Source organism: Mustela erminea, chromosome 7 (assembly GCF_009829155.1).
Source record: "Mustela erminea isolate mMusErm1 chromosome 7, mMusErm1.Pri, whole genome shotgun sequence".
Taxonomy (NCBI): Eukaryota; Metazoa; Chordata; class Mammalia; order Carnivora; family Mustelidae; genus Mustela; species Mustela erminea.
In genome coordinates this window covers 21,193,072-21,206,359 of record NC_045620.1, presented here as the reverse complement: position 1 = coordinate 21,206,359, position 13,288 = coordinate 21,193,072, and the positions used below count along the sequence as shown (strand labels likewise).

The 13,288-nt window shown below is 40.3% G+C and overlaps 1 protein-coding gene across 1 annotated transcript in view; it reads left to right on the top strand.

Annotated features, from left to right (window-relative positions):
• Window positions 1-13,288, top strand: part of CTNNBL1 (catenin beta like 1) — a 160,466-nt gene that overhangs the window by 25,641 nt on the left and 121,537 nt on the right. The window contains exons 2-3 of the mRNA XM_032350704.1: window positions 7,834-8,022; window positions 11,805-11,911. Coding sequence (XP_032206595.1) covers window positions 7,834-8,022; window positions 11,805-11,911 — 296 coding nt within the window. The remainder of the gene's footprint in view (window positions 1-7,833; window positions 8,023-11,804; window positions 11,912-13,288) is intronic.

Here is a 13,288-nt window from a genome sequence, read left to right as displayed (position 1 = left end):
ACCTTCCAACAATTTTACAAGTATCTGCCTCTGTTAGCCTTGATAAATAAAGAAACTGAATCAACATTCAGCTTTCTGATGCAGCTGCAGAATTAATCAGAGAAGATGTCAAAGTAAATCATGGATGCTAAAGTATAGTTTGTATTTTTAAAAAAGGGAATCTACACACCCTTTGGAGGTCAGATGAAGATATTTCAGGCTTTAAAAAGAAGTAAGATTTTTTTTGGTAGGATAAATGGATTAAGTAGAATCTTAATGACTAGTGATTTAAATCCTAAATCACATCCATGTTACTTGTCAGCCAATCAGATTATAGATCTTAAGTGAGAGTCTTGGTGATTTTAATTTTTGTTACATTGATTCCTCCCCACCCCTGACTCCTTGTGGGCAGTTAAAACCCATGTTCTCCAGTAATTATTGTGTTCTCAGTACCTTTTTTTTTTTTAATTGGGAATCAAGTAAATGAGAGTTTTGTTTTATATTTGCAATAATTTTGCTTTGAGATTTTGAGGTTCTGGTACTTGGTTTTCTTCCAGAAAAAAAAAGGTAGTAAATTGTCATGATTCATTGATTTTTGTTTTCCCTAAGCTTTAATTCTTATAAAGACATAATATGTAATTGTGTATGAATACCTGGAATATTTCTTGGATATTTCTTAAAAATATCTATGATAATCCTTTATTGATATAGCGCTTGATAGTTTACATAGGGCCCCTTTGTAAGGAGTTTTAGTCATCACAATAACCTTTTGAGTTGAGGTAGGTAGAATTTTCTGTCTCTGATGGCTTTGATCCCTGATTATGAACTTTGGCTGATGGTAGTTGCAGCATTAGAGATTGTGAGCTTTTTCAGTTCTGGTGCCTTAAGCAAATTTGCAAGGGAGCCCTGATGTTAACTTTGGCAGGTTTCATGCCTGCAAATATTGATTGAGCCAGAAGTCCTAGCTGTAAAATGTCACCAGTGAATGTGCAGCCAGCAAAGGCAAGGGAAAACTCATTACTGCAGCTCATCTGTAACTTCTGGGTCAGGCCACTCACTACCATCTGGTAAAAATGAATGTTTGAAAATTCCCTTTTATTCTGACAAAATGTAATCAGGCGAGGTTAACAGCAGATGATTTCTGAGCATTTCAAGTTGGTTATACCAATCCATCCACAGCCTGGGTTCGTGACATTCCATATGTCTAATTACCTTTAGAGGTATCAGAAAGCTTTAAAATTACGAAACCTAATGGCAGGAAGGAATTTAATTATCTGTATACCTACCTTTGTCCCCTGCATTGTGTGCACCCCGCCATATTGAAAGTGTTTATTCTGAAAAAGAAAAGGTAATGATAGAGGAAGAAAGAAATAGGATGACTGTCATGAAATAATCTGAAATTTTTTTTTTTAAAAAGAGAGAGTGGGACTAATCTTGTTTATATTGCTTTAAAGAGAAGATTAAGGACCAAGGAAGAAAGTTGTAAGTTGGAAGGTTTCTCCTCAATTTAACAAACTCTGTGAGTGATCCAAAGATTTGGGGGGGGAGGGCACGGTTTAGGGAGGGGTTAAGTTTCACTGGAAGTGTTAGGAAAGCCCCAGTCTATACCCAGTGATCGTGTTTTAAAGGGGATTCAAACCTCAAATAGATGATTGGGTTAGATTCAAGACTTCCTAGTCTGGGTGTCTCTAGTGGCTCAGAATTACTGTAGGAGATTGTGAATTGAGACAAATGTACACAGGCATTTTCTGTAGAATGAATCTCAGTCTCTCAAAATCTCTCTCAAAATTAATCTATCTCTCTGTCTCTGTGTAAATCTTTCGTAAATATAGGAGTTAAAAACAAATGCAATTAAAGTATTGTAAAATAGTAATATATTTGTGTTCTTTCTCAATCATTGGATATTAAAAGGTGCAGTAGCAGGTGGGGCCTGTCATATTTTGACATAAAAATTTTTTAAAAAGGATTTTCCCTTTAAAACCTATTAATGGTTAACACCCTTTCCAACCTTGGAGTTCTTTGATTTTTGAATCAGGTGTGTCCGAGAGGTGGAGGCTACATGTACTATCTTCTATGAGCCAAACTCTGCTGGGCACTCTAGAAACATTGGCCTTTTTGTGCTTACATACATATATACACATAAATGTATGAAAGTGTTATTGTTTCTAGCTTATAGATTGAGAAAACTCAAGCTTAGAGGGCCTAAATTACTTCCCAGGACTGCTAACTAAGTAGAGGGACTAGGATTTGAATTTAGAAAGATTTGACTCCTAAACTCATTCCCCATGTAGGGTATCACCAATTGCAAATAGGTTAGCAATGACTAGTTAGTATTGCAAAGTAGGAAAAGCACTATATTGGGAATTAGAAGCTTTGTATTATTGCCTATCACAGACAGATTGCTTAAAGCCACAGAGCTCTGATTTCCTTATTTCTATAAAGAGAGGGATAAACTAGATTATCCGTTTGAGCTCAGATTTCTAAGTCTTTCCCATTGTTTGATATTGAGGAAATCGTACTTCATGCCCCTAGTCGGAAGTCCCTTTTCTGAAGTTCAGAAGCTTCTTGGTGCTAGGTGAAAAATTCCTGGCTTATTATGAGGTTACAGAAGATTTCCTTTGACTTTTTCCATTTTTTAAATAGAATCGAACCTATTTTTTTTTCCATTAACATGAAAGTACATTTTATGAAAATCACCCCCTCCTAACCCAGGTAACCTGGAATATTGAACTTACTTAGATGCTGCCCCCTCCCCAACATCTCCACTGTTATATCCTGGTATAGATGTGCTCTTCACATTAATAATTGTGCTGTGTGTTTTCATAATTTATCATAATGATGCCATTATTGCTTATTATAGAAGGCCCCTTTCTCCCACCCCCACCCCAAGTCTAATTGAGGTCGAGACAAGACCATAAATGCGATAATATAGATTGCATGCTCAGAGGAAATGGAGTTGGTTTCATAGTGGAGTTTTAATTTAGGATTCGTTCTGGTGATGTAGCCTCTTCCTATGGTACATTACTTTGAGCCCAATATAACTGCATTTTCCCACAGCTCCTCATTATAGCTACAGCTTCTCACTGCTTTTTAATTAAAAAAAAAAAATAGAGAGGGAGAGAGGGAAAAATGAAACCTACAGCTTAGGTTGGATATTGTCTGGGTACACAGGGAGTATCCTAGGCAGATTACTTACTTAATTCTTTAACTCTTTCCAAGCTTTCGTGGAGATGTCTTGATTTCTGTTTCCAGGGGGATGGATATATATATCATCCATCACGCACACACACACACACATAATAGGCTTCAAGATTTTGGGAAAGTAATAGCATCTTATGTATATAATCTTGAAGCTTACTGTATAAGCTTTGAACAAGTGGAAGTCCTTTATGTAACCTAGAAAGGCTACCAGCTGTGTGGTTGGATGGTGGCAAATGCTTAGAGAGCATTTATACCACTCACCACCTATTGGGAGTAGGGCAGGGAATGTAGTAGATTTTTTAAATCCTTAAAGGCTGATGTTCTGGTACATCAGAAGTTAAGAGTTAATCATTTTTTCTCTAGTCTTGTGGGCAGCAGAAACCAAGAAATGACTTTATGAGTAACAGTTTCTTTTGTCATTCCTTCATCTTGAGGGATTCCAAACACCTTTCAGATACCAAAACAAATTAATCTCCAAAGGTGACTGGTAAGAATGGCTTAATCCTTTTGGGATTGGTTTTGTAAGACACAAGGAGAGCTCATGCCTGAGCCGTGACCTCTATGACCGGCTGCAAGTGTTGTATTCCCTTCCTGAATCCAGAGCCCTTTGGCTCTTCTGTAGTTGGATCCATCTGACAGCTCTGAGATTCTTCCCCACTTATATATTCTTGCTTTGTTTTGGGAACTGATCACTCTCTCCCTCTCTCCATAGCAAATATTGGCAAATACAATGTAGACGTTTATTTCCAGGTCAGGATCTTGTTAGCTTTATAAATTTTTGTGGGGACCTTTCACAAATAGGACTTCAGCTTTCTATGAGTCTGTATTTTATGCAGGGTTGCTGGAAAGATGGTTCCATTTTGTCTTTATCAGGGATCAGGAAGCCCTTGGATGAAAATCTTCTAGACCTGTGGAGACCTATGGTAGCCAGTATGGTAGCTGCTAGCTGTATATGGCTGTTGGGCATGTGAAATGGGTCTGGGTCTGGGTTGAGATACACTCTGAATGTAATAATATGCCAAATTTCAGAGACTTGTTTAGTATGAAAAAAAGTAAAATATCACATTAGTAATTTTTAAAATATTGATTACATGTTAAAATACTATTTAAACATATTGGATTAAAAACATTGAAATTAATTTCATCTGCTTTTTTTTTACTTTTTAAAATGTGGCCCCTAAAAAATTTTAAATTACATCTGAGGTTTGCATTTCATTTTAATTGGGCAGCTATGTCCTAGACTGTTAAGCCCCATGATAGTAAAGCAATGCTTGTCTTACATTTATGTCCCAGTGGCCAGCAGAGGCCTTATACATAGTTGGCATTTAATAAATATTTGTTAAAGAAATAAATCCTAAACTTTATTCTTGAGAGTGGTCAAATTTCAGATATGAGTAGAAACTTCTCTTTTGGAGGGTTAGTGTCTGAAAAAGAGACAACGCTTGTTGAGAAGAACAAAAGTTCGTGAAATTTTGCCCTGGGAGAAAAAAATGGCTGAAATAAAATATCTCTGGGCCTTTGAACGCCTTACCTATCCGCTGGAGGTGGGAGCAGATGATGTTGGTGAAGGAATCATGGCAGAGCACCCTGAGGGGTTCTGCTTTGCTCCCCTGGAGAGTTGTCCTGAGAGGAGCTCGAGCTGGATGGTCCCGTGTGACAGAGCAGGGAGTTGTAGAAAGAGTTAGCGAACCTGAAATTTGCCCTCTTAGGGGTGTTATGCTTAGACTATTCCTAAAGATTAACAGAGCTATTCTTGTTTCAAGAATCCATCCTGGCCCTGTCTGTCCTCGTTTCCCCATTTAGACGTGACCCAGATGGAAGCCTGGGACTGCCACTGGGCTGCCTTATTACTTGAAGACCTTCAAGTCCTGCCGTTCTTCAATACATCGTTTGTTGAATGAATGGTTTAACAAATATCATTTTAACTTGACCAAGTCATATGATCTTGACTGTCTCAGTTAGGGCCCTGGCATCATGATAGATTAGCAAACTTCCCGGAGATCAGGTTCAACTTTGAGAAGGGACCAGGTTGTCTTTGCAGGAGTTTATTAAAGGATCTCAGGCATCCTGTCTCCCCTCTTAGAAAATAGAACTGTTAACCTACTTCTCTTGCCCAGAGATGCGGTGAAGATTAAGAGAGGTGCTTTAAGTTCTGCAGGAGGAAAGTGCTATTTCAAGGACAATTATTAGAGGTAAAAGTGAAACTCCTCCCCTACCTTTGAAATGTTTGTTTTAAAAAAGTAGATTGGAAGATGTATTCCAGAGACTGCCAGTATTCTTTAGGTTTGCATTTCTTAAGTGTGGCGGTATTTGGCTTTCTCCTTTTAATTGTGGTCCACTGCCTTTTCTCTCTGCCCTCAGAGATAAACAATCCAGAAATCTCCTTTCCGTGGAGAACTATGGAGCTCGTGCTTTGATTTGACTGCTGCAGCAGCCTCACGCTAATCAGAATCGCAGCAGGCCTCGTTTTATGAGCCTGAAAGAATTAGTGCTCCCAGGGGGCTGAAGTTCCTTACCTGCTGGGGAGCTACAGATTTCTGGTTTGAAGTCTGCCCTCCTTTAGGATCAAGCTACCTTTCCTTCCTTTCTCACATGAAAACCACCACCTCCTTTTGCTTGTAGTCCATGGTGACTGGCATGTTGATTTCTTTCTTTTTTCTCCTCTTATCTGAGTGCCGACCAGTGATGATGACAATAGATTCTTATAATTTTTGTATTTATGGAATAGAGTGTTATATGAAATTATAATCTATCTCATGGAGGCTAGGAACAGAGTGAAAAATAGCAGGTGGTAACCTACAAACCGAATTGTCTAACGTGAGTTTTCTAAGCAATGTCATATGCTTAGACTTACTGGCACACCTGGTTTGTGGAACCAGCAGGGTATGTGACTATAGAGGGAAATGACTTTGCACCACTGGGATAGTGGAGTTCAGTAGCAGTGTGGGTTATAAGCCACAGGGTGAGATGTGTAATGTGTATAGTAGAAATTTGTCTCTTATCACCACCAAACAACTTAGCAGGTTGGCAGGAAATGTGGCATTCTTTTCTGTTGATCCTAATAAATCATGTTGCACCTAGCACACTACTAGTGTGTAGTCATCACACACTATGTGTAGTTATCATAACATATAAAGAAAAGTTCATGAGCCTAACACAGATGTCTTGTATTGAGGAAGACAGAATCATGTGAATTACCTTATAGTAATAATCTTTTCTATTTGTTTAGTACTGTTGTCGTTTGCGTTTTTTTTTTTGTTTTTTTTTTTTAAGACTTTATTTGAGAGAGAGAGAGCATGCATGAGCCCGGGGGGAGGGTAAGGGTAGTAGAGGGAGAGGGAGAAACAGACTCCTCACTGATCAGGGAACCCAATGCAGGGCTCCATCCCAGGACTCCGGGATCATGACCTGAGCTGAAGGCAGACGCTCAATGGACTGAGCCACCCATATGCCCCTGTCTACCAAGCATTCTTTCACTGAAGTTTGCACCTTGTAGTACAAACTACCAGTTATGAATAAGTTCTAGGAACCCAATGTATAGCAGAGTGACTATAGTTAGCAATACCGTATAGTATACTTGAAAGTTGCTAAGAGAGTAGATCTTAAAAGTTCTCACTACCAAAAAAAAAAAAAAGGGTAATTTTACTAGGTGATGGAGGTGTTAGCTAACTAACAAATGTAATCATTTTGCAATATATACATGAGTCAATATCACATTGTATGCAATGGTATATGTCAATTATATCTCAGTGAAGCTGGGGAAAGAATGGTAAAAATACACACACATAGAAGCGTCCTTTGAAGTTCACAGAGAAAAAGGCTAGAATTTCCATTTGCCATTTGAAGATGAGGAAGCGAAGGTATAGGGAGATTAATGACGTGCCCAGAGCTGCACCAGTAGTAACCTGAGCTGCTTGGAGACATTGGGCTCTTTGATTCCTGGTGCAGTGCTGTCTCTCCTCAGCTCTGAAGCCCATTCCAGTAGTGTTTCATTTTATTCCAATTTAATGGAAGGCCGCTGTTAAGAACTCCTTCATGGACTGCAGTGTCAAAGGCAAAACGAGGACCTAACAGTGTGGCAGCCAGAGCCCTGGACCAGAAGTCAGGAAGCACTGATTGTGTTTTCAGTGCTGCTGCTGGCTTTGTGACTTTGGGTAATACTACCTCTGGCCCTTACTCTACCCAGCTCTTCCGTAAAGTAGGACTTCAGAGTGCAATAGACCCTTGGATGTTACATATGTAATCTTCTCTGTATGGAGTACTTGCTAGTGACTGTACTCTTTCTTAGACGTGAATTAAAACCTTGCAAAGGGTTTGGTGTTGGGGATTGTATCATAAGTAGTAAATTGAGCCTAACCCATCTCAAGAGTGTCTGTGTTCCATGTGATTTCTGTATACACAGCAACTTTTGTAAAGTGATAAAACTTTGCATATTAAAAAAATTCTGTAAAAAAAAAAGCCAGCTCCCTTGTGGGAGACTGGAGACTTCAGTCATATATTTATAGAATCACTTGGAGCTTCATTTTGTGGGAGAAATCATACTGTGGAGCTTTTCATTGGTGAATCCTTGAAAGCTTCTAGAATGTCTGCTATTTGTGCCCTTCTAGGTCTTTTCCAGCTCTGGAATCCCATGTTTCTTTTTTTCTTTCTCAGCCCAACAGGGGCACAAAACGTCCCCGGGATGATGAAGAGGAAGAGCTGAAAATGCGTCGGAGGCAAGCTGGTCCCCGAGACCGTGGCCGCTATCGGGAAGAGGAAATGACGGTGGTAGAAGAAGCAGATGATGACAAAAAGAGACTGCTGCAGATTATTGACAGAGAGGGCGAGGAGGAAGAGGAGGAGGTAAGGTGGCAGGCTAGGCTGGCCCAGACTCAGTGGCTCTAGACTGTCATTTTAGGTCAAATCCTTAATTTCTCTGAGCTTTGCAGCTTCATCTGTAGAATAGGGTTAAGAATACTTACTGCACAGTGTTGACATGAAGGGGAAGTGTGATAATGGAGTTGGAAAGCATTTTCAAATTGTGAAGATCATTTTAAAAGTATTCTGGATTATGTGTCCTAATCGAGGCCTGAGCACTGAACTGTGGGCTTGTTGCTGTTGACTGGGGAGGGTCAGGGAGGCCTCCCAGACTGGACACATGGACGGCACTTCCATTTTTTAATGTAGTCATTAGTCTTTGAAAGAGGAGCAGAATTTTATCAGATTGGTGAAAGAAGGCTTTTCAGTTGAGATGGCATTAGCAAAGCAACAGAGGTGGAGAAGTTCAAGGTGGAGGTAAGAGATTAGGTATTTAGGTGTAACTGAAAAAATACAGTTTTGGAAAAGAGGTACTATTTGCTCGTCCTCAGGATGCCTTAATGCGTACTCATTCCTACCTCTGGACCTTTTTTCTTCTGTGCCCTTTGTGGAATGCTCTTCCCCTAAGGCTTTGCATGGTGGGATTCTTTCTTCTCATTTGGGTCTCAGTTCAGATGTTTCCTCCTCAAAGAAACTTTTCCTCTCTCTGAGATAGACATGTAAGTCATTCTCCTACACTTTGGTCAGTATATTTTCTTCATGGCGCTTACCGTGATCTGAAATCCTGGCTTGTGTATTTTCCTCATTTGCTATCCTCTCCTTCACCTTTTAGGCAAGGAGGGACTGGCTCTGTTTGTTCACAGCTGTATCTCTAGCACTCAGTGCAGTGCCTAGCTCTTGGAGGGCCTTAATAAATATTTATTGAATGAATAAATGAAGCTAAAAAGAGTAGAGGTAAAATGCCAGTGATTAAAAATAAAATGACCTTACCTAAGTGTCTTTTTATATCCTTAAGTGTTAACTTGTATGTTATTTCACTCTGGCATTTTGTTCAATATGAATTATGGAAATAGATTCTTAAGAGCCAGCTGTTTTCTGGTTCCCTGAAAGACATGATGCTAAGTTTGGATTTAAAAAATGAAGCTGGAGTGTGAATCTGAGAAAGAAAAAAAAAATGGATTCATATTCCAAAAAGGTCTTTACTGTGTTGTGACAATAACTCTCTCCTCATTAGGATTTGTACCAGTGCTAATTTGGGGTCTGCCCCTAAAAGATGGTGATACTTTGGAAATCTGTGGTGGGAGACAGTCCTGAATTTCCTCTCTTGAGGGCAGTAACCCTGCTGGCTTAGACAAACAGTGTGTGTAGCTCATCCTCCCTTCTTCCTTTGCTCTCCACTCCCCCTTCTTCCCTTTCTCCCTCCCGCCCTCCTCACTAGCTTCGGCTCAATCTGTTAGCCCTGCAGCAGCAGTTAATTGGCAGGTATAATTCCCATGTAGGGCAAGGCTGGTACTGGAGGATTAGGATAGTAGCTGTCATGGGTAAGTGGTTTCTAGCCTGGGAGACAGAAATGTAGTGTGGGACCAGGCCTTCTGTTAAGGGACAAGGGAAAAAGAGATCGCTTTGTAAAAATGACACATGGAAGACTGCAAGTCCAGGAGTTATTTTCTCACTGCCACCAAAGTCCCATTTAATGAAAAACAAGTGATGTTTGCCCCTGTAAAGTCACGTGGGCTTGTAAAATATTATTGTCCTTTTTGTGCTACATCACCAGCATTCATCTTTCTGAAATCTCCTTCTGGTTTCTGACATTGAGCTATTGGAGATACTGCTGTGGTCGATGACTAAGACGGATAATTCAGTTTTCCCCCAGCGTTGGAGGGAAATTAAAGGAGGGAAGGCCAAACCCTGGAGAGGCTAAGATTTGGGGGATCCTGTGAGAGCTGTACTATTAAACCATTTTTTTTCTACAGAGTGGGCAAGATGTTAGCTAGGGGAAAGAAAAGAAGTGGCGATTGAAGTTGTTTGAAAGTGACTTAACCCTTCCTAAAAATTTAGATTATGTAGTGAAATCCATGTGGCACATTGGATACATCGTCCCTGTTGCTAGTAGAACCATAAGGGTTTACGTTAAGGAAGCATCCTTTCGTTTGTACAACAGTTTATGCCCATCTATCTCTATAGGTCATCTCCATGACCTTGAAAGAGACAGGTAATATTTTCCCCCTCCATCTCTCCCTGCCTGCTTGCCTTCCTTCAGCACATCTTCCCTGGGAGCTTGCTATGCGCCAGGCACTGTGGTGGGCACTGGAGAGTCAGCAGTGAACAAATAGACGTGGGCCACCAAAAGGGGTGTTTTGGAGAGATTGTCTGGTTGGGGGTTGGAGAGATTGTCTGGGCTAGATCCTGCCAGACCTTCTTTACATGGGTCATGTGAAGGATTTAGAATTTTATTCTGAATGCCAAGTGGTTGAATTCAAGGACTTGTGAGGTAGAGGCAATTGGACTTGGTGAGGGTTTGAGGATTATATTCAGCAAGGTAATATTGCCATGTGGCTAGTGAGTAGTGAAGCTTGACTCTGAGTCCTGACTGAGCCAGGACACTGAGTTCAGTTTCTGTAATTTCTCTTTACGCTACAGATAACTGGGCATGGGGTGGGAGTCCAAAAGAGGCCCTCGGGGGCCAGGAGTCATTGATAAAATCTAAGAAATCTGTCATGCCCAAAACAAATTTATAAATAACTCCTACATAAAACCCGATATATATTGGCTAGCTGAACATAAAAGAAAACAAAACAAAACAAAAAAACCCCAACATATGAACACTGAAATTTAATAAAATAATATCTAACACTTTTGAGTACTTATACAATTATGAGATGATTCAGTGCTTTCCAAAAGGATCTGTTTCTGGTTCTCTTAATAGCAGTCTTTGTATTGCTTTTAATTGTAAGCTGTGGTCAGTGGCCACAAAAACTGTGAAGCCAGGAGTTGGGTGTAAGAGAGGCAGAGTGCATCACAGCACGTGACTGTAACCTTGAAAAGAAGCGGAGGAGAAAACGTTCCTGAAATCTTAATGTAGATTTTTTGGGGGGAAATGATTCTGTTTACAAAAATTCATTTTATTTACCTTTGTAGTTATTATTCCAGTGTTTGAAATAAGAACACTGTATGGTCTACTAGTTTTTTATGTCTCCCCTGAGTGAGTTTCCTAAATTCTTGATGCTGTATTGGGCCTCTCTGATTTCCTTCTCAGCAGCTAGTAAGGACCCAAAACAGTAATGTGTAAGAAATGCAAAGCTGTGACTGTTGCTATTTAACAAGCATTCTTATGGTATGGGCTGTCCAGAAATAGGCTGTGAGTTGGATTTGGCCTGTGGACTGGAGTTTGCTGACCCCTGGCCGGGGCGGAGGAAAGATTGAGGTCTGCTGTCACTGACTCAGGGTTTGACCTTGAACACGTTCTTTTAAACCTGAGAGTTATCTTACCTGTACAACAAGAAGGATGGGTAAGTATTAAATAATACTATCTAATATTGTTGCTTATTCCATGGCATACAGTATGCTCAAGAAATATTTGTTGAATGAGCCATCTTTCAAACCTTAAACTGAGCTTCCTGAACTAGTTGTGAGACAGTGATACAAAGTAGCATGTGATCTAGACCCTTAACCTTCTTTCCAATGGGGGAGATAAGTATGTACTGTATATTTAACCCAGAAATGTGAGTGGCAGAATACCATTTAAGAGCTGGGGAAAACAAGTAGTGATCAGTGAATCAGAAATCCCTTTGGACTGAAATTGTTGCTGTTTGTTCCCTTTGTACCAGGAGGAACCTCTAGATGAGAGCTCCGTGAAGAAAATGATCCTTACATTTGAGAAAAGATCTTACAAAAACCAAGAGTTACGGATCAAGTTTCCAGATAATCCAGAGAAGTAAGGCTCTGTTTTGCTGAACCTTCTTTCCTCCTATGTGTTGTGCTTGTTGTTTTTGTTTTGTTTTTTGTTTGGTTTGCCTGCTTTGGATTTGTGATTTGTGTCAGGAGTTCCAGGACAACCCACCTATCTGGGAAATCACTGCAAACACTCAAGGCTCTGAGCCAGTGGTATTCGAGGGCACACAGCAGGATCAGCAGGAGGGAAAGACAGATCAGTCAGACTCTGGAGTTCATGCATAGGCTCCTTGTCTTTTTTCTTCCTGGGATACACGCAGACATGTTCCTTTCTCCAGCAGTGAAATACATCAACATGTGTGGTGTTTCTGTCCAGGGAAGCCCATTTGAGTGAGACTAAAGAGTCCAGGATATTTATTGAGGACAAGTTATGTAGGCCTTTTCTGTCAGCAGTGACTATCAAAATTCTACTCTCCCAGAAGGAAAGCAGAAGTTAAATGCTCCAGGTAAGCAAAACCCCCTTACCACTTAGGGAACCTTTCAAAAGCCAAGTTCCCAGATGCCAACCTAGGACTAGAGTCTTCTAAAGATCTGGACTACTAAGTTAGCTCTTTTCTGTATTGTTCTTCTCAAGGCGCAAAGAAAATGGACCATGCCTGTCATCAGTGATAGCTTTACTGGTGAGAAAAATGTCCAAGACTTTGCAGTTAGACAGATATGGGTGTGATTCTTACATGACCTTGAATAAGTCGCTTCTCCTTTCTTAGCCTCAGGTGTCTCATCTGCATAAAGAATACCTCCTTCACAGGGTTATTGTGAAGACTGAGTGAGAGTGATGGCAGGTGTTTAGCTCAGTGCCTGGCACACAGTAGGTGCTCACGAAATGACAGTTCATGTGATTTTACCACACCTGTGCCTCCATGTGCTGTGTGGTGCCGTCATGAGGAATCTGGTGTCTTCTAGTCCATCCTGATGAGTACTGACATGGAAAGAGCACCTGTATGTGACCAGAAAAATCAAGGTGTGGAATATATACAGTCTGATTTAGGTAGGGAAAAAAATGAATTCTAACTAAAGGAATTTTCATATTTATACAGATTTTAATGTTCTAAATTTTTCTTCCTTCCCTGTCTTTCTGCCTCTTAGGACGTACACTTTTAATGAATCTTAATAGACCCAAGGCCTCTAGGCAATTAAGAGTTGAATCGTACAGTCTTTGTACTCCAGTTTATAGGGTACTAGGGAGACTGACTATAAATGCAGGGTAGAAGGAAATATACTTTAAAAGAGATACAAGCAGAGGGCTGTGGGAGCATAGGGAAAGAAACCATGAATACCAAGTTGGGGGCAAGTTGAGGGCTTCACAGAAGAGGTGGTATTTGAGCTGGGCCTTGAAGAATGATTTTTATTTTAATAGGCA